Source organism: Alosa sapidissima, chromosome 18, assembly GCF_018492685.1.
Source record: "Alosa sapidissima isolate fAloSap1 chromosome 18, fAloSap1.pri, whole genome shotgun sequence".
NCBI lineage: Eukaryota > Metazoa > Chordata > Actinopteri > Clupeiformes > Clupeidae > Alosa > Alosa sapidissima.
This window is the reverse complement of record NC_055974.1, coordinates 16811994-16834508: the sequence shown is the minus strand read 5'-3', so window position 1 is coordinate 16834508 and position 22515 is coordinate 16811994. Positions and strand designations below refer to the sequence as shown.

Genomic DNA, 22515 nt, shown 5'->3' with positions numbered 1-22515 from the left:
TCTAAAAGGGAAGTGAGCAGGGGCGTCACTAGACCTTACTCACTGGGGCACGTGCCTTACTGTAAATGTCTCCAGTGCCCCAGTAAAATTCTAGCGCTGCTCTCGCTGGAAACGGCATTCATGAGCGCATCTCCGTGCCTGCTTTAGTCATGACTCGAGCCTGTCAAACAAGGAAAAAAGAAAGGGGGCATAATAGCCAATCAGGAAATAGCACCCATGTAGCTAGGTAAGATTGAACGCAACAACCAATTAAAATCGTTCACATTATTCTTCCGAGTGTTTTATTGTACACACACTTGTTTGACAAAAAAAATGACAAATTGATCGCTGTTAGAGAACGTTGCCCACATAATTAACATCTGTTTTTCAATGCTTAGCGTCATTGTAGCGTAAATTTAGCAACAGTTTACCAGCTTGTGCCCTCTCCCTCACACACACACTCACACCATGCGTAGGCTGCATGCACACATGCGGACAATTAATAATGATTTATACGTATACTGTAGAGAGTACTGTAAAAGTAGCCTATACTGTTTGTGAAGCTGTCCTACTGTAGGTAAAACTAAACATAGCCTTCTGATAAATAAGTTTGCTGCATTTGCAAATTTAGCCTATAATAATCTACATTTGCAAATGATCACCAAAAGTCAGTATGAAGGCTTTAGTAGGCTATTTAAGCTACAAAGAACTGCAGTATTCCCAGGATGACCATAGGACCCTTGCCTGGGAGGGAAGTATATCTCAATTTTGACTAAAAATAAGCTTCCCTTGTGTTAGTAGGGAATCCTATTAAATTCATGCAGTGAGTATAGGCCTACTTATGCCTATGTGTTTGGATGTTGCTGGATAGTGGCTGCTACAACAATTGAGGGAGAGAGTGCTGGAGGAGAAGGAAGAGGAGAGGGGAGAAAGAGCACAGGCTGGGCAGTCCAGTACCAGGCAGGAGGAGAAGGAGGAGGAGGAGGAGGAGGAGAGGGGAGAAAGAGCACAGGCTGGGCAGTCCAGTACCAGGCAGGAGGAGGAGGAGGAGAAGGAGGAAGAGAGGGGAGAAAGAGCACAGGCTGGGCAGTCCAGTACCAGGCAGGAGGAGGAGGAGGAGAAGGAGGAAGAGAGGGGAGAAAGAGCACAGGCTGGGCAGTCCAGTACCAGGCAGGAGGAGGAGGAGAGACAGCAAACTAACCATTTCTTTCATATTGCGCGCAATTTTGTTTTTTTTTATATATGTATTGGGAGTTGGGGGGCCTCTAGGTCTAGAATCGCCCCTGGAAGTGAGCACTGTCCCTTTAAGAAGAAAACTGATGTGGACAGTGGTTAAAGTCAATGTGGTCTGTGACTTCAGTACGTTAGCTACATCAGTTTCAGTGCATCTGCAGTTCATTAGTGTCAGAGCTTGTTCACATGCATGCTAATGCAGAGTGGAAGGCACAGGGCTGCACATACAGGTAGCGATGGGCAAAGTGAGGCTTTCTGAAACACTGAACCCCATGAACACTCAGCTACCAAACAATTCAGCACCCCGGACAGCTCCCACACATGGATCACAACTTTTTTTTTTTTAAATTACTTTTATCTGTCCTGTTTGAGCTTGGAATACACATTTCCATCAGTCCACATCCAGCATGGGCAGGTATAAAGACAATTTTAACCTTTTTCGGAATTGCAGTGAATATTTCAGTCCAAAGTCCAAATTCAGTCCAGTCAGAACTTTGGGGTCTTAACTGAAAGCTGTCGCCTCTCCCTTCATCACCCAACCTGTTTTTTGCTGACCTTGAGCTGACTAACTATAGTGGCTGGGGGCTCCTGAGTTATTTTGGTCCCCCGCCAACACACATGCACATGTTTCCCACCCGTACTCATACTTCTCAACACTCTCAAAAATAGGGGTGCGGTTGGGGAACATATTTGTTCTTTTAGTTACAACTTTTGACCCTTTACCTTATAGGGAACACAATGGAGCCACTAAAGTACTAATATGTACCATTGCGGGATCATTAATGTACCTTTACTAAATACACTCACAAATAAGGGACCATATTTGTACTGAAGGGACAAAAAGTCCATGTCCTGCCACTCAATCACTCATCATTGTGCATGTTCCTCAAATGTTGTCTTCTGTCTAAGGATGAACTGCAGATGTATTCAGTCAGAATCATAGACTCTATGTTATACAGTCTATGGTTAGTATCATAACATAGTGTCAGTATTTTATGTGAATACAAGGATTTATTCACTTTTTATTATTTTCAATACACAAAACATGTTATGAAATTAAACAGAAATATATGGATATATTTTAAATTAAATGAAACTGTGTAAAAAATGTCATTTAAGACCAAAACTCACCACTTAAAAACATGTAATATAATAATTAAAGACAGAAAATCTACATGAGATAAAGTAACCTTGTAAAAATGTATGAAAATAAAAATACTGAGCAATATTTCAACTAGATGTACCGCAGAGCGGTACAAAATATGACCACCGCCCAGTCCAGCACATTTTTTCCACAAAAATAAATCACGCTGAAAGGCCTATATGATTCTAACTGTCTCACTAAATTGCATTATCCACACTCAATTCTCACTGTTATCTGCTAGACAACAAGTACCAAAACATGATTAGTTCATAGATTTCACATGTAAAATTCATTTTATACAACCCCACCCCCATCTTGCCTGTTCATAATTCTGAGAAATTCTTGAATTGTGTGCATGTGTGCGTGTACATGTTTATGTTTGTGTGTGTGTGTGTGTGTGTGTGTGTGTGTGTGTGTGTGTGCGTGCTTGTGTGTGTGCCTGCGTCCGTATCTCTCTCTCCTTCTCTAAGTTACATATGTTTAATGTTCTGAAGTATCAGGGAGATCCACATCGTCATATCCCTCCTCATAATCTACACAGGAAGACAGAGATAAGGAGGAAGGTCACCATCAACTCATACTTTGTTTTCTACAAATATAATACATGCTTTCCTTTAGTGAGATTTTTCACTGGCAGGTCCATGACTGGTGTACAGTATATGGTAGCTTTATGTATTTAAGACAAACACATACCAGCAGGAATATTAAAAACAATCCCCTTGATTGAAATTGTATATGCAGTTTATTTCCGTTGTTACTGGTTATGGAACTAATCTGCATTATATGTACAAATCTGTACAAACCAAAATAACTTGTTTTACTCTCCTTACCTGGAGAGTTCTTGGATGATTTAATTGTTTCATAAACATCTGTAGCACCTGTTTTTAGATAGAATTGATTTTGAAAAGGTAACTCCAAATATAGTGCAAAAAAAACAGATCAATATATCCAGATATTTCATAGTGTGAACACACAGACCTTTCTGCAGTGGCATATACAAGGGTGTGAGGGTGTCATAGTCATCTGTGCATCCTATGGTATGGAATGAATGATAAATCATTAGAATGAAAGACATGTATTTGTTCTGCAAAAATCCAAACCATACATTACATTAACAAAATCAACAAAAGAGTCAGTCTTACTCTTCTGCAGTTGCATATACTCTGACTGAATCCCCTCACTTCCTGCAGACTGACTCTGATTCTGATTCCTCTGGTCCGGGTCTGAACTCTGATTGGTCCTCTGGTCCGGTTCTGAACTCTGATTGGTTGTCTGCAGTTGCTGGTCTCTACAGGGAAACAGAGATCTGTTATGTGCTGACAAAGTGATGACGTATGACTGACTGTTGAAACCCATAAAGAAAACAGACTGTTAACATGGATAAAGACTAAAAAGACTGGTTATTAAGTAATCTGTGACTAAATTCATATTCAGGGTTAAGGCATTTCTGAGTGATTCACAGCTTTCCATTAACAAATTAAATTGTGAAGAAAACTTACAAGTTTCGCTTCACTGTACCGGAACCTAAATCTCAGAACAGAAAATGTACAGACATCAATCCAATGGCCATGTTCCATTATTTTAAACAGTCTTTTGTTAACATGTCAGATGCAATACAGGAGTTATTTCCATAAACTGATAACTTTTACTCTTACTTTTAACTTTGTACGAGTACAGCATGACCAGTGAAATGACCAGAGCAAATGCTATTAGGAGCCCAATCACCACACCTACTCCTACCACCAACATGGAAGACCCAGAACCTGAAACTGTAAACACAATGAACAACTGATAATGGCTGTTACTGATATCCAAATACCACTGATGTATACATAACCATTACAAAACTATTAAACTCTCCAACCTCTAACTGTGACCCGGCCCTCTGGTGACTCTCCTCTCTCTGGGATGCTGCACTTATAGAGGCCTTCATGTGACTTTAAGACTGCAGGGATGGTCATCTCTCCTGTGGTGGAGGTCTGCAGGAGTGTCCCATCTTTATAGAAGTCGGCACTGATGTTTGATGGCTGGTAGCGATATCTACAGCGCAGAGTCAGAGGATCTCTCTCAGTCACAGGATGGACAGGACTCTCCAAGATCACATCACCTTCTGCACAAAGAAAATTACTCATTTAGTTGCCTATACCAAAAGCAATCACACTTTCCAAATTTAGGTGATTGATAAAGATCAAAGAAGTCTGAGAATTTCCTTCACTGCTCTATAAACCAAGAATGATGAAAGTCTGCTGAACCACCACATGGATATACAGATACAACTAGAGTGGCACTCAGACAGCACATACCTCCACAGAAGGTATCACAGCTCTGGGTACTGAAGCTACGGTACTATTTTGGGTGAGACTGCAAATAAATGCATTTGCTTGCTTTGACCACTAGAGGGCAAACCAGGTGGGAATGTCATATGGCGCAATAATAGTGAAAGTGAAACTAAATCACTGCAGTTAATCCAAGAGTCCAGATAATCCTGCACACATAGAGATTGGCAAAACACACTACACCTGGCAGGGGTAATACATTAGCCAACAACAACTAAAAGAAAACCTGGCTACTAAATGGAAAACACAGTTATATTTTCCATTATACAAGGTTCTGCTGGACTCCTTATACCACTTATATGTCCAGCCACTGAGAGACTCTATCACACACTTCAGAGTGACGTTCTCTCCAGTGAACACAGGACTCTGGGGCTCTACAGTCAGTGTAGCCAAAGGCAGAGCTGAAGAAGAACACATGGAGAGAATGAGGAGCAAAGGAGAATGAATGTGAACTGTCCTGTTTAGACTATTGGACACCTTTGTAACAATATAGTGGACATATCAATGCAATATTGTACTATAATATTTTAAACATGTATCAGTTCATGATTCAGACATGATGCCTTTGTATATGCTTATCCTTTTTAGTTAGAGAGAACACATACATAAAAAAGTAGTTTTTTTGTTTAAAACTTACCATTCACTGTAAATTGAACAGTGCTGCTGTAATATGTTGATTTCCTGCTTCTCTCTCTCACTCCATAGCACCAATACTCCCCCTGATCAGACACAGTGGCTCTGCTGATGATGTAGGTGTTTGTCTCAGAGGGTTTGATTGACCCGAGAATATTCCACTGATATGTCCAGCCACTTGAGGGCTGTATTCCACATGTCAGAGTGACTGTTTCTCCAGTGAACACAGGGCTGGGTTGTACTGTCAGAGTAGGCACTGGAAAAGCTGTGTTGTGACAAACAAATTGTAAACATGTTTATGAATAGAAGCTCTCAAGTAAATAGATATAATTATCATTTAAAATATAATTAGTGTAGCTGTATTCACCTCTTACACTGACAGAGACAGGAGTACTATGCTGGGAAGTTTTTGGTCTATTTTGTCTACTCCCTTCACATGTGTACTGGTACTGGCCAGCTTGGTCAGGGTGGGCAATGGTGATGGATTCTTTATTCTGATTGGGAATGTTATCATTACCTCTGCGCCAGTAATACCAATACCAGTCTGTGTACTGTGCTATGTCACACCTCAGAGTGACCTCATCTCCAGGGTAGTATGGACCCTCAGGAGACTCTACAGTTACTGCAGCTGTGGGCAGAGCTGTGGAGGGCAATGTAATACACACACATTAGTTTACTGATTGACTTCTACTGTGTGGGTCAAGGACTATTGAATGTATAAAGAGCCATATGACAGAAAGATACATCTTATCATGGTCCTCAATTAATTATCTGTCTCTACTCAAATTCCTACTATTCAGAATAGCACAAAAAGATCAAATCAATCCTTCAACAACCTTTCACTGTCACACACACACACACACACACACACACACACACACACACACACACACACACACACACACACACACACACACACACACACACACACTCATGCATGCAATAGTTACCTTTATCACCCGGAGAGAAGAAATACTCTTTTCTGATTGGCTGGGGGGTGGCCTTTAATTCTGAATAACAGGACACCGTTCCATAGCAATGCTTATGAATGGTAACTATAACAACCATAGTAGGACGACGGTGGCAGCGCTCTAGAATCTTTTGGTTGCAGGCTTCCCAACAATGGAATCAACTGTAAACAAGCTAACTGTCCATGCTAAACTTGTACAACAAGCTGAACTAGTGAGCTTCTTTTTAAACGGAACCGCGTGTTTCCTTTGCTTCACAGTGGTAACCGGTTGATAAGCGGGATAACGGCCTTCGAGGTGTGTCCAGTTATACGGAATTAACTCCCCGCTGCGCTTTGGGGAGTTTTTGCCCCTCGCCCTCGTCCATTAATTCCGTATAACAGGACACCTCGGCGGCCGTTATCCCTTACTTAACATCAAGAGTTATTGTATTGCTTTGTTGCATTGCAGTTGGTCTGTCTCTCCTCTCCCCCTGACAGTAGTACTGGCCCTTATGAGACTCAGCAGCTGCAGTGATGGTGTACAGTATGTGTTGGTGTCCCCCTGAGAAACTACATCTCTGTCCCAGTCTTTATACCACTTATACGTCCAGACACCCTCAGGCTCAATCTCACACTTCAGAGTGACTGTTAGAGTCTTTCATAGTAACCCTTATAGGTTGAGCTATACCTTAAGAGCAAATACATAATACCTCATGCAAGAAGTTACTCACCTTTAACAAAAACATAAAGACTTCCACTCATCAGTGAAGACACAGCTCTGCCTCTCATCTCTCCCTGACACCAGTAACTACTCTCATCAGACTTGGCTGCTGCTGTGATGGTCAGTGTGCTGGTGTCAGGCTGAGAGAGATGATCACTGATGGAGCCTTTAAACCACTTATACGTCCAGTCACTCTCAGACTGTATCTCACACTTCAGAGTGACTCTCTCTCCAACATACACAGAACTCTCTGGCTCTACGGTCACTGTAGGAGTGGGCAGGGCTATGGGAGGTAAAGCATAAAAAATTAATAAATACACTTCAGAGTGACTTCCTCTCCAGTGAACACAGGAGTCTCTGGCTGCACACTCAGTGTAGGTGTAGGCAGGGCTACGGGGACACACACAACACTGATTAACAGCACACTCATCACATGATAAAGGGGCCTGATAATGAACCTGATAACCAGTTTGTCATCCATAGTCACTCTCTCCAAATACAGGTGCATCAGCATCTCAAAAAAATAGAATATAGTGGAAAGTCAATTACCCTGAACAGACTGAGAGATTAAATGATCGGGAAATCATTGCCAGTATATTGACTTAATTATCTGATTAGAGCTCTCTGTGTAGAGATTTCTGTATTATAAATTCTTCATTCTAATATTTTGATTTTTGACAGTATATTGACTTAATTAACTCATTAAAGCTCTTCTCAGGTTGACATTTTTGTATGATAAATTCTTTATTCTAATATTTTGATATACTGGATCTTTGATTTCCATGAGCCGTAAATTCCAATAATCAAGATTATAATAATCAAGATTAAGTCAACAAAAAGGCTTAAAATATTTCACGTTTCTCTATTTGAAATATATAACCGGAACAAATAAACGTTCTCGTTGTCATGACGTCGGCTGTGATGGTGTATGAGCTCTTGTCAGACACAAACAGTAGCCTACATTATCAGACCAGGCTTTAGGCCACACATACTTCCAGTTCCTGTCAGACTGTCCTTCACACTTCAGAGTGACTCTCTCTCCAACATACACAGGACACCCCAGATATACACAGGCACTTACTGTACCTGGAAATTCAACTGTTTTTTACTGCTAGCAAATCCAGTGGAAGAAAATGGTTATGGTTCACATTAAGTGACCAAAACTCACCAGACACTTGCAGTTTCACTCTCTTACTCCATTCGCTGTATTCCTTATCTTTGACACCGTGGCAAATGTAGTCACCACTATGGGACACATCCAGAAGCTGTGTTGTGTATTCATTCTTGTCACTCCAGCGTTGTTGTGGGTAATTTTTACCATCTCTACGCCAGAGGAACTTCCAGCCTGACGTGTCCTGTCCCTCTATGCTGCATCTGAGAGTGACGGACTCTCCTCTGTAGAACTGTGTTTGGTCAGGATCCAGCACCAGAACAGCTTTGGAAGTCCCTTTGTGAATCACAGGACAGACATGACATGAAGGTGTGAGGAAAACGGAGGGAAACTGGACGTAAAGGCATATAGTCTGAGAACCGAATTAGTCTAGTGTGTGATGTGGGGATAAGCTGTGTCTGGGATATTTCAACATATTACAAATTACATGATAACATTCACTTTTACCTTGCCCTGCTGTATGTCCAGAGAAGGGACACAAGATCAGCACTAGAACACAAAGACACACAGATCCAAGTTCATCGGAGTTCTTCACACAGTTTTCATTAAGATTCTGACACTCACCAATGATTTGTTATCTGAGATTTGCTGTTGGGTAAGAACAGAATCACCACTCAGGAGTACACTAACGCACAAGGGCAAGTGAAACTATATTATACTGTAGGGCAAATGTGCTTCATCATTATCTCCTCTCACCATGAGTCACCACTACCAACATCACCGTACAGTCATCCATTGTGCATGGTATCGCACTTGTTTATGTTTATATTTAGATGCTTTTGTACAAAACAATGTGCATTAAATTTCAATCAAGGACCAAAGAAAACCAGCCCTCCCTTCACTTTTCCCAGAGAAACTACTGTACACAAAGTGTTGCACTTTTGTTCGGAGTACAGGTTTGTCCAGTTTGTTTGTTTCCAGTTTTCGGACCGTGGGCTGCCTACACATTTATTTTTTTGTTATTTTGTTATTTTTTGTTATTTTTACAGTGTACTCACAGGATGGGCAGCTACAGTAGCTGATTGATGTTTTGGGCTTGAGTGATGATTGCTGACTATGATATCTGACTGTACTGTAATCATCACTTAGAAAATATGCATACAATTATATTAACAAAATATTCTCTCTCATACACAAACCATGCTCTCATTGTACCCTTAAAATAACATTTAATATTAGGTTTTATAATAATTAGTTCAATATAACAATCAGTGAACTGAAAGTGGCACTTGCTGAAACTGAATGACAAATGTACTTCCATTTTCCATCTACCTCTACATTCTGTATGTTACTGCTTACAATATAACCCACGTTATCTTCAATCTTCAAAGCCACCTTTCAAGAGCAAAAAACAACAACAAGTAGAAAATGTTAAATTATTGTTCTGAGGCCCAGCACAACTACATTACACCACTGAGTACAGTAACAACACCTAATCAGGCCCAGCACAACTACATTACACCACTGAGCAGCAACACCTAATCAGGCCGAGCACAACTACATTACACCACTGAGCAGCAACACCTAATCAGGCCCAGCACAACTACATTACACCACTGAGTACAGTAGCAACACCTAATCAGGCCCAGCACAACTACATTACACCACTGAGTAGCAACACCTAATCAGGCCCAGCACAACTACATTACACCACTGAGTAGTAACACCTAAGCCGTACTCTTCATTAAAGGATGTGTTGAATCTCACCACTAGAATGTGCTGCTCTACTGACATACTCAAAAGAGGCTCCCCTCCTCAATCAGGGACACAGGAGCAGGACTTTCACAATGCATCGGTCTAGTGAAGGTGTGCTGGATTATTTAAAGCTAAAGACGTCCTGCAAAACATTGTTGTTTTCTGGGACCAACAGCATTTGTAGCTGCATTGTCACTTTACTCATTTTGAGTGTTCTGTTTAATAACAACCTGCCTTTGTAGAGTAGCACCACAACATCTTCAGACAACACAGATACAAAAAACGGAACATATCCAATTGCACACAGATCCACAAGTCTTTGTGCTAATGCATGAACATAAGAGCTGGTGGGTTTAAGTAAATATCTTACAAATAGCTCTGTTCTGAGAACACAATTATGTAGTTATAAACTATAGGCCTACCTAGATATTCACACGCATAGTAAATAGTAAATAAAGCCACAGAGATGGAAACTTCCAAAACAAACACACACACACACACACACACACACACACACACACACACATACACACACACAGGCGTAACTCACCAAGCAGCAGGCCCACAGGAGAGAGCTCCATGCTGTGTGCTGTCCAGTTTCTGATCGACTGAGATGGTAGTGTGATGAGAGAGAAAGACACTCGCTCAAGATAAACTACCCTACCCAACAGAGAACAGGGGAGGAGTGGTAGAGAGTTTCTGTGTGTGTGTGTGTGTGTGTGTGTGTGTGTGGTGGGGGATTGCATTGGTGGGTGGGTGTAAGGCAGAATAACTGAGATAGACATGCAGTCAGGCAAGAGTGGGTCTGCAAAAAGTAATACAAAAAACATATCTCGACTGATTGAATGATTGAGTGATTAAATTATTTATTGATTAATCCATTCATTCATACATTCATTATTTTTATTGTTTACTTCACAGATGTTTAGTTAGATGGTTAACAAGCCACAATGCATTTTGGACAAAATACCAACTATGCCTTGTTCTCCTGAGACTAATAGTCCACCTGTTTTTTTTGTTCTGTAGAAGACATTCAGAACAAGGAAACACAGAGAACAGACAACAAGTAACCATGTATGTGAATAATAGAGGGAGAACTTGGATGTTATTACTGAGAGTCAAAAAAGAGGTCAAAAAGAGGAAGGCGGCAAGGCCTGAATCTTTCATATCACATACAGTACATAGATGCAACCAGTTTGTCATTATTGGTCTTTTGGTCTTTTTTATTTTTGCAATTGCCATTCTACTGTCCAATCACTTTTATCACATTAAAAAGGAAACTTGCAGGATCTGTTTAATATTATGTATTCATTCACCATATCTAATTGGCATGGCTATAACTGCAAGGAAAAAAAGAATGAGGAAGTAGCAGCCAGAGATGTTCTGAGAGCTGACCCATGTTCAGCTAAAAGCCACAGAGTCTTCAAAAATAAACATGTTGGCGACACAAGTGTGAACTTTAAAAGAGCCCTTTCTCACGCCTCTTTTGTGGTATGTTTTTTTTTTCATTGGCTTGGTTTTAGTATCACTTGGTAAACATTTTAGGATCATTAGGCGAGTTCGACTTGCGGCAGATCTGTGCAGATCTGACTTGATGTGATGCATGCTGGGTTGAACACAATGCATACTGGGATGGACGCAATGCTTACTGATTAGAAATTCTGTCCGACTTCTGTCAGCCGGGGAGGGACTTACCACCGTGACACCATGTCACATGGCCTTAAAATATCGCGGGAGTCTTAGCCTGCAGACAGATCTTGCAGTTGCCTTCCACGAGCTGCACGAGCTGATACACGCCCTCATGACGTCAGTTCAAAGACGCGATAGGGCCATTTGGGAGGAATGTCCTCATGACGATTATGACGGGAGGCTCATGCTGCTTCCTTATGTTGGAATATGCGAAAATAAACAGAAATCGAAGGGATACCTTCTTATATGTGATTTCTGCAACAATGGTAGGCTAGCCTACTGAAAACGTTTGGATATTCTGTTATTTTCTGCTGTTGGCTAAATAGATAGACACACATACTGTATAGGGGAAACACTTGATATTGAATTTATGTGCTACAATGCAGGCCTGTTAACTGTGTGACAACAGTGGTTTATTTAAACTACATCATAAGAATTTATTTCGTCAGTCATCATGCTCATTTTAATGAGTAAGAATGAAAGTTCTGCTATGTTTATTGCAAACAACATTCCGCGATAACTCCCGCGATGTCTCCCGCGAGTCATGTCAGGCAGACTGTAGCCTTTCTGTCCGGGATGAGCTGCCCTCTGTTGTAGCTCCTCCCGGCTAGCCTCTGAAGATCACGTTTACGTAGTAAGCCAGACCAAGTCAGACTCAGTCCAAGTCGAACTCGCCTAATGATCTGGTATAGAGTGGTGAAGTCCCGCCCCTTCTACTTCCGGTCCATGGGACCTATCTTTCAAAAAATTATGAACGGGAGTTAATGGAGAGATAACAATTATTTTTTGGTCCAGTTTGAATTGTGCCACAAATTTCACATATGATGTGTGTGAATTTAAAAGATAATTTTTCACGTCAAGAAAGTACTGTTGTTCGATAGACTTCAAAAGTTATGTTGGTTTTGTGTGAATCCACTCAGTGGACTACATCTCTCGTCTCGAACGACGTACGTCACCAACGTAATGAAACGATAAGAGCTGTTATGCTAGTTAACGGTTGCATCTTGCTGCCTGCTACAGTATGTCACTTAACAGTATGTAATGTACAGTCTATGGACGAATATAACTTACCTGATGTGTTTAATCCTCTGACTCATGGTATTTTCTTCGGCAAGGAAAGCCCAATTAAGACCTGTTGCTGGTATGCTTGCACAATCTAGTGTGGCTGTGAATGAGCTAACGTCACTAGCGCGACTGATGGGTTTGTAGTCGTTGGAATTACGATCTTTCACAATGTTGTAATTCAATAGTTACGAAACAAACTGCAAATGTCTTTACATGAAAAATTGTCTTTAAAATTGACAAACATCATATGGGTAATTCAAGGCACAAGTCAACCGGGACCAGAAAATAATTACTTTTTCACCATAGACTGCCGTTCAAATTTTTTTGAAAGAACGGAAGGGGCGGGACTTCACCACTCTATTTTAGGAACACCTCCTCATTATTTTGTACAAGGAGTGTCGTATCTCAGAAGAATATCAGTCGACTCAGAAACTGCATTCATTAACTATGTATTCATTAACTATGTCTAATTGCCATAGATTTTTGCTATAACTATATTTTGATGCATATTTTCTGTTATATTGCGTTGTTCAGTAAATGTTCACTGTACTACCATCTGCACATGTGCAGTAGAGAGGAAATGGTTGGTGAGCCCCTCCTACACACAGCTCACAGCCTACAGAGGAAACCAGACCAGAACCACAATCTCTCACCTCCTCTTGCACAGCAATAGACACGTACTGTAGAAACACAAAGAAAAGGTAGAAAACAAGTGAACGAGCAACAGATGAAGAAACAACAAACAAACAGCAATAGGGTATAAAAATAGACAGAGGGGAGGAGAGTAATAGGCAGATTGAGGCAGATGATTGTGAAACACTGAAACCAATGATGACCCAGGTAGTGACTAATTCAACACCACGGACAGCACCCACATGTGGCTTAGTGTTTCATTGTGTTTCTCACGCTGACTATAAATAGCCCTGAAACGTCTTGTCATGAGTGATGTCAGCCTTGGGGTCATTGCGATGGGTTGAGTTGATACAGCTAATCATCAATACGTTTTTATGCCAGGTCTTTTCTCAGTTCTCTTCTACATGCTGTGCATATCCAAATAAGGTAGCACATGGTTCTGGCTATGGTGAGAACTGACTGTGGAGACAATATCCAACCATATTCTGCATCTGTAATAATCTACACTAATGCACATTCTGCACATGTCCTTATTCCATTTTGTGTGTAAGTGCCTGCTTCTGTGAATGAGAAATTGTGCCAATTTTAAGTTTCACTGGTTTATTACTTCCAGATCCTTGGCACATTAAGAACGAAATAAATAAAGAACATGTGAATTCTGGTATGGAGCTGAGTGTGATTTTCACTGTAACATTGTCATGTGTTAAATTCTGTACTAGCCTGCTTCTGTGAATGAGGAAACAGAAGCCAGAGACCAGAGAAAGCTGCAATAGGTTCAGCCAACAACAAAACACAAGAAGATGGGTGTTTGTGACAGAGGTATGAACTTCAAAAGTACCTTGCATCTGTGGTTTAGGTGTTGTTCGTTTATGTAATGCCTTGGCTAAATATGAAATAGATGATCCCCTCCTACACACAGCTCACAGCCTACAACAGAATCAGACCAGAACCACAATCTCTCACCTCCACTCACTCTCCACTATAACCTCCCCATTACAATAGACACCAACAGAGACAAAGAACAGAAGATGGAAACCAAGTGAAGAAAGAGAATGACTGAATGAATAAGACATGAAGATAATATGAATGAGTGAGTGAGTGAGTGAGTGGGTGAGTGAGTGAGTAGGTGAGCTTGATTTTTTGAATGCCAATATACCGATGCATTTATTTGACATATCGCACTTTGCGCCGTTAAAGGGAATGACAGATGTCATTCTCATTGGTTTCAAATGATGTTACGCCCCAAACACACCCATATGACTGATTAAAAAACCTAGGAACACCTTGTTGCGCCATGCGCTCCACTTTTGATAACGAAACACCTCTCAATGTGAACTGGACATCCTACTAAATTTGAATAGACTTTTGACGAGTGACGATGCACTTTAGAATGTCATGATAGGGCCCTATATCTTAGATATCTTAAATTCACTTAGAAAATAAATGTTCATATAAGAAAAAGTTAAAACATGTACTAAAATAAATAATTAAAAGGTGTCTAATACAGAATATTAGACACCTTTTAACCTCCTGAGACCCGGGGTATTTTATTTCTCTCAGTTATTTTGGTTTATTAGGGCTTCATGAGTATACAAAATAAATTTCACCTCTGTACATCAAGTAGTTGTTGAGAAAAGTGATGTCCTCATTTGAGGACATTGGGTCTATTTTACCATAAAACACAACTAAATCGCCATTGTGTAACAAAGTGTAACTCTGTTTATTTCATCAGAATAGAATAGAGTTAAGAGTAAAACAAAAGTATAAAGTGTGTGTGTGTGTTTGTTAGTGTGTGTGTGTGTGTGTGTGTGTGTGTGTGTGTGTGTGTGTGTGTGTGTGTGTGTGTGTGTGTGTGTGTGTGTGCGCGCGCATGCGTGTGTGTATACACAGGTACATGTGAGAGAGTGCACCTATGTATTTCAATTGATTTTTTTTTTTAAAGTAACAAAAGCATAAACAATGAAATTAAACACTAAATACAAGGATGTGCAAAATAATGCAAACTGTGTGTGTGTGTGTGTGTGTGTGTGTGTGTGTGTGTGATAGTATGGCACCCTGGAGGTGTCATTGCAAGATATTTTGTGTGTACAGTATATCAAGATAATGTGCACTCATTTTACTAGAAATGTGTGTAATTTAGCTAAATGCAAGTACAATTTAGCTATGAGCCCACAATTTAGTAAAATGAGCACACTATTTATGAAACTGAGCTCATCATTTGCTAAATTCAGTGCACATTCTAGTACAATGAGAGCATGATTTAGCAAAATTAGCTATTTTTGTCAAATGAGCTCACAGTTTAGTAAAATTAGTGAACTATTTACTAAATAGAGTGGACAATTTAGTAAAATGAGCACACTATGTACTAGAATGAGTGCACAACTCAGTAAAATGAGCGCATGATTTAGTAAAACGAGCGCATATTCATTGGAACATATAATTAAAAAAATCAATTTTAAGTTTAGTTGACAAAACTGTGTGAAAACAACAGTGCAAAATGCAAAAAAACAATGTGTGTGCATGTGTGTATTGGAAACTGCTAAACTTTTAGAACTAGCACCATAGGTTTATTATGTGGAAGCAATCTGGAAGCACACATTTTAAGTCCCGATGTCCTCAAATGAGGACATAAAAGATAAAAGCTTCCTGATGTGTTACAATAAAAAATAAATGTGAAAAATGTATGCCATATCATACTAGAACTGTTAATAAGCATGAATAAACAAGTTTCAACCCCATAAATTACAATGGCACTTTACCATGACGACAGTAGGCATGTGCCCGCTGATAAAACATTTAGGTTGATATCGACGCCATCTTGTTTTTTCCCAATATAGTATAATGTGCTTTTATTACCACTAACTGGTGCAAAAAACTGTCATGATATGAGGGCAACAGAAATGTATTCAGAATATTGAAGTAGAAATTCCTGCAAAGCCTAAATGTTATGTCCTCATACGAGGACGCAGGGTCTCAGGAGGTTAAAAAATTATGAAAATAAAAGTATTGCAGTATTTTTTGTGAGCTAATTGGCTGCCACCTTCAACAATGAAGTATGCTGTTTTTATCTAATGGCGCTCAGTAAATTACAATTGCAAATCACCAATTTACTCATAACATATATATATATATATATATATATATAGAGAGAGAGAGTTTGCAGCAAGTTGTGTTCTTCATTTTATTGTTTATGAACACATACACTAATTGTGTATCTGCCAATTATGTACTTTTTATCCCATAAATAAACAAACAATCAACTTAAAAGACATTGTCTACACATGGCGTCATTTGGGGAAATGCCACTTCTTAAAAATACACATATAGAACACATATTTATCAAGCTCATAATAACTCATCAGTTACAATAGACATCAAAGGCATTTGCTGAGATGTTATGGAAGTCCTAAGCCTTTGTAACAGATAGATGGAGCTTTGTGCAGATGGATCCTAATTTAGCTAATGCCATCTGCAAGGGAAACAGCAGAGTTCTGTTGCTTCCCAAATAACGGAATTCCGTGAATTGATACGACACACATGGCACGACATTCACATATTCATTTGGACGTTTTACTTAGGCAAGTGGCTTTTTCTTACATCTATCTCTATCTCTCTCTCTCTCTCTCTCTCTCTCTTCCTCCTTGTTCTCTAAGTTACCTCTGTTTCCTCTGCTCGAGTGTCTGAGGGAATCACATCTTCATATCCCTCCTCTTCATCTAGAGAAGATAGAAGTTAGGAGGATTGTCATCAGAAACTCCAGATCATTTTGATATATGTTTTACTTTTGTGAGATTTTCACTGTCAAATTGATGACTGGTGCATACAATAGCTTGTATTCACCACAGATACACACCAGATATATTACAAATAAACGTTTTTAAAAATAAAAATGAACAATGGGTCGTCATACCTTCTTGAGAGTCGTTGGATGATTTCAATGTCTCATAGATATCTGTAGCACCTGCATCAGATAGAAATGATAAAAAAAACACATCCTGTAAATGCCTACTGTATATAGTGTAGTAAGAATAATGTAAGATCGATGTAAACTCAGATTAGTGTACATAGTGTAGCAAGAAAAATCAGATCAATCTGCTCAGATCATTCAATCCCAAATACAGTACAATGTTCTGGAAATCAGATAAATATACATCCTTTCAAACATGAACACACAGACCTTTCTGCAATGGCATGTACAGGGGTGTGATAGTGTCATAGACATCTGTACTTCCTGTGGGAATGAATTACATTGGAAATGGTTGAATTGGAAGAAAAAATATTTATAAGGTGCTGTATACTAAACACACTTCACCATGTCAACTCTTTATCCCATGCTCTCAGTTTGTCATAATTGATCTTACGAGGAAGAATACTGTGACAGGAAATCAACAAATCCATACCATGCATTACCAGTGTAAAAACAGACAGTGTAAAAAGTCTTACTCTTCTGCAGAGGCATATACTCTGAGTGAGAACCCTCCCTTCCTGCAGAATGACTCTGGTCCTGATCTGAACTCTGATTGGTCCTCTGGTTCTGCTGCTGTTGGTCTCTAAAGGGACATAAAGATCTCTCATATGCTGACAATGTGATGCTGTATGACTGATGAAGTGAAAGGATTTCAGCATATTTGTACTCACTCTGTTGTAGTGGTCAAACATAGGCCTGCAGTGAAACACAAACAAAACTCTAAACTGTGGAAGTGTATAAAGAATTGTGTCTAGACTGTGGAGTGTCTAGAATATACAGGAAGTGTTTAGAAACGTTTAATCTACAGGAATTCAATGGCAATATAGTGATTGTGTTTTACATACAGTACCTGTGAGATCTTTAGAGCGATGCAGCCAAAAGACTAAATAGGACATTGCCAGCACCACTCCCACAGCTAACAGGATGAAGGAACTGAAATCTGACAAAGAAATGCAGCAGTCACCCAAATCTGTGTGTGTGTGTGTGTGTGTGTGTGTGTGTGTGTGTGTGTGTGTGTGTGTGTGTGTGTGTGTGTGTGTGTGTGTGTGATCTGTATGTGTGTTTATGTGTGTGAGTGTGTGCACGTGCATGTGAGAGAGAGATAAGAGAGAGACATTTACATCTGGACAGTGGTAGCATAGTCGTTATGGAGCTGGGCTTGTATGCAGTAGTCAGAAAAGTTGTGGGTTAAATTACCTGCTGCCACCATTGTGCCCTCTAGCAAGGCACTTAACCCCAAGTTGCTTGGGGGAGAATGACCCTTGTAATTATTGACACACGTAAGTCAAGTGGAGATAAAAGCCAAATGAATAAATTAAAAACATTTGAATGGTCATGTAATGAAATGATTGAATTTTGAGAGAGTGAGAAAGAAAGAAAGAGAGAGAGAGAGAGAGAGAGAGAGAGAGAGAGAGAGGTGAAGTGAAGTGCATTACTTTGTGCCTGTCCTGGATGAATGTCCACAGACACTGTAGGGACTGGCAGACCTGTAGGTACAGAGTGACAAGTAAACCATTGACACTCCATCAGCAATTGAGACAGAATGCAGGAAACAGAGATGCTGTATAATGTTTCAAATGATATAAAAGGGACAACATATTACTTCGATCCTGCATGATGTGTAAGAGTTTAGATTGACACTGTAAACTTTTCAGTACTTAAATAAGGAACCATTGTATGCATTTGTATTGGCTTTCATTCAAAATCAAACTTGTGACAGTCACATTCACTCCTCAGCACTCATGACCCCCCCCCCACACACACCTACATGACTTTTAGCACTTTTACATCCCTCTCCCTATGCTACAGACCTTTTATTTATTTTCTTATTTCATCACACGTCAAAACACGCACACACACACACACACACACACACACACACACACACACACACACACATCTGACTTTCTCCAACTTTTGCACATCTTCATAGAACTTTTTATTTATTATTTTTGATTTCTCCTTCATCTATCTACCCATGTCCTTGATTGCCTAGTCCCTTCACCATACTTGCAGTACACTGCCCCACCCCCCTCTCCCCTACATACACAGCACATTATTTCATCAGGAAGCTTCTTCAACACACATCCCCAACATACTTACAGCACACTGCATCCCCCCCCCCCCCCCCAATACACAGCACATTGTCTCATTAGGAAGCTTCTCCAACACACATATTGCACACTGCCCTCTCCCCACATACACAGCACACTATCCCATCTCCCTTGTCATCCCCCCAACACACAAACCAAGACCCCTGGCAGTTGGGTTAGCCCCTTGAGCTGGGTTGGGTTAGCCCCTTGAGCTGTGGATCTGCCCAAGGTTTCTTCCTTGGTAAAGGAGTTTGCCCTTGCCACTTAATCTACTAAACCCCCCCCCCATAAATGCACAAATAGGCTGACACCAGACATAATTTCACTGCATTTCTTACTTCCAGTAACTATATGCATGTGACAATAAACTTCCTTGTATCCTTGTATCCTTGTATCCACACCATATGCGCTTTGTCTGGTTTGGTTAAAATTTGTGAAAAACGGGAATATGAATGGCACAAATGCTCTGTATGTTCATATAAAACAGCATTTTGTAAACAATTCTTCTTTTCTAACCACATTCTTTACAGATTTTGCGATTATTTTGTTATGTTTGGCATCTCAGAGTCACTGAGTCTCCTGTGATGAGCTGGTGGACTGGACTTAATGTGAGTTTGGGCTCTGATGCTAAATAGGAGACTATCACTGTTATCAGCACCTCATCACAGTAAGAAACTCCCACAGCACACAGATGGACCATAGACATTTGTGCATGCACGTGGCACACACATACACACACACACACACACACACACACACACACACACACACACACACACACACACACACACACACACATACACACACACACACGCACGCGCACACACACACACACAAAAACACACGCACACACACTATACCTTTAACATCAAGAGTTATTCTCCTGCTTGGCTGTGATGATGTGGGTCTGTCTCCCCTCTCCCCCTGACACCAGTACTGGCCCTTATGAGACTCAGCAGCTCCTCTGATGGTGAAGGTGTTTCCCTCAGACACTGGGGTTCTGCTGGACCCCTTATACCACTTATATGTCCAGCCACTGAGAGACTCTATCACACACTTCAGAGTGACCGTCTCTCCAGTGAACACAGGACTCTGGGGATCTACAGTCAGTGTAGCCAAAGGCAGCTCTGCAGAGGAACACATGGAGAGAATGAGGAGACAAGGAGATGATTGTGAACTGTTCTGCTTAGATAATGCTGGACCTTGGTAACAATATAGTGGACATAGCCATGTAATATTTTATTTTAAGCATGTATCAGTACATGATTCAGACCTGATACCTTTGTATATTGTTTTCCTTTTTAGTTAGAGAAAACACTCACAAAAAATATCACCTTTCACTTGTTTTTGTTTAAAACTTACCTTCCACTTTAAGCTGAACAGTGTTGCTGAAAGGTGATGATTTCCTGCTTCTCTCTCTCACTCCTGAGCACCAATACTCCCCCTGATCAGACACAGCTCTGTTGGCTCTGTTGATGATGTAGGTGTTGCTGTTTGGTTCAGAGGTTCTGATTGACCCGAGAATATCCCATTGATATATCCAGCCAATTGAAGGCTGTATTGCACATGTCAGAGTGACTGTTTCTCCAGTGAACAGAGGGCTGGGTTGTACTGTCAGAGTAGGCACTGGAAAAGCTGTGTTGTGACAAAACAAATTGTAAACATGTTTATGAATACAAGCTTTCAAATAAAAATATATAATTATCATGTAAAATGTCATTAATATGTCTATAATCACCTGTTACAATGATAGAGGCAGGAGTACTACGCTGGGAAGTCGTTGGCCTCATTCCTCTACTCCCTTCACATGTGTACTGGTACTGGCCTGCTCGATCAGGGAGGGAAATGTTGATGGCTCGACTTCTCCTATTTTGGATGGAATATATGTTTCTGTACCAGGTATACCAATACCAGTCTGTGTACTCTGCTATATCACACCTCAGAGTGACCTTATCTCCAGGATAGAAGGGAGGCTGAGGAGACACTATAGCTGCTGTAGGTATAGTGGGATCTGTGGAGCAAATTACATTAAAAAACACATCCTTAAAGATATCCAAGAAATGAATGATGGCCGCATAGGCCTATATGAGATGTTACTTTTAACAGTGTGATGAGTACATTCACTCATCTGTGGTGACACAGTCCTGTTTCTCATCTCTCCCTGACACCAATAATCCTTGGACACACATATAAAGTGATCCTACACACACACACACACACACACATCCTCATTTTAGAGCAAATTAAGGAGCGAAAAGCAATTATAACATAACACAGGAAAGCTGTGTAACGCTCAGCCTCCCGTCTGACCTTCTTGGATTTGGATTATTATTTATTTCATGAATGAATCTCACCTGCAGCATGTCCAGAGTAGGAGTACAGGCACAGCACTAGAGAAAATAGACAGAGAGTGATCATGATACAATACATAGACACACAGTTTAAACACTTCCACACAATTTGTAAAGAGAAATGTCTGTCCCAGGACAAAGCCAAAGTGCACTCTCAGTCATACAGTACGTGTATACAGCATCTCCTTCCTTAGTGTTTCAACAGCTTGTCTGTCAATATTCATATATTTCTGACTCCTTCTTTTTCTAATGTGTCACTGAAAAATGATTGAGTTGAAGATTTTAAAATGTATCTTCAAAACCTATCATCAGTAGTTGTTTAGAGAACATACTGTCTTAACTAGAACATGAATTGAAATTTAATATCATTATTTTCCTTGCAGTGCTTGCCTGCCAAAGTGTGGGAAACAATCAATATTTGCGACTCCATTTCTTTCTCCCAGCAAGCTTCTACTGTATGTAACCAGCAACATTAGCAGCGTCATCATAGCAGAGATTGTATCCTTTCAGGCAAGTTCCCCCACTCGGCGGCCATCTTGCAATGAACTTTGGGCAGTTATCGGGCATCTATTTTCCTATTCAAGTGAATGGGGAGGCATACAGGAACGGGTAGGGTACATGTAGAGACTACCGCCATCTTGTCATTACGAACTAACCCTCATTAGAATGTCTCTGTTCCACATCAGGCTGAGGTAGAATGATACGAAGACACACAACCTACATGCAAAAGAATCATAAATCTCTTCTTTCTACTAGTGACAAGGAATATGTGTGTAGTTCGATCAATGCTAAGAACCAGAGTAAAACCAAAACCAAAACCAAAACACAGCAGGCTAGTAGTCAAGCAAGTACAGCA

At 40.3% G+C, this 22515-nt stretch overlaps 1 protein-coding gene across 1 annotated transcript in view; it reads right to left on the bottom strand.

Moving 5' to 3' along the window:
• LOC121689382 (titin-like) overlaps window positions 1-22515 on the bottom strand; it is a 309974-nt gene that overhangs the window by 249124 nt on the left and 38335 nt on the right. The window contains exons 22-37 of the mRNA XM_042069129.1: window positions 21663-21698; window positions 21047-21319; window positions 20671-20943; window positions 20169-20435; window positions 18652-18702; window positions 18066-18155; window positions 17887-17911; window positions 17692-17798; window positions 17426-17479; window positions 17159-17209; window positions 16906-16964; window positions 13269-13295; window positions 10412-10469; window positions 8614-8655; window positions 8164-8442; window positions 7006-7278 (exon numbers count right to left, since the gene is read on the bottom strand). Of these exons, the coding sequence (XP_041925063.1) occupies window positions 7006-7278; window positions 8164-8442; window positions 8614-8655; window positions 10412-10469; window positions 13269-13295; window positions 16906-16964; window positions 17159-17209; window positions 17426-17479; window positions 17692-17798; window positions 17887-17911; window positions 18066-18155; window positions 18652-18702; window positions 20169-20435; window positions 20671-20943; window positions 21047-21319; window positions 21663-21698 (1965 nt within the window). The remainder of the gene's footprint in view (window positions 1-7005; window positions 7279-8163; window positions 8443-8613; window positions 8656-10411; window positions 10470-13268; window positions 13296-16905; window positions 16965-17158; window positions 17210-17425; window positions 17480-17691; window positions 17799-17886; window positions 17912-18065; window positions 18156-18651; window positions 18703-20168; window positions 20436-20670; window positions 20944-21046; window positions 21320-21662; window positions 21699-22515) is intronic.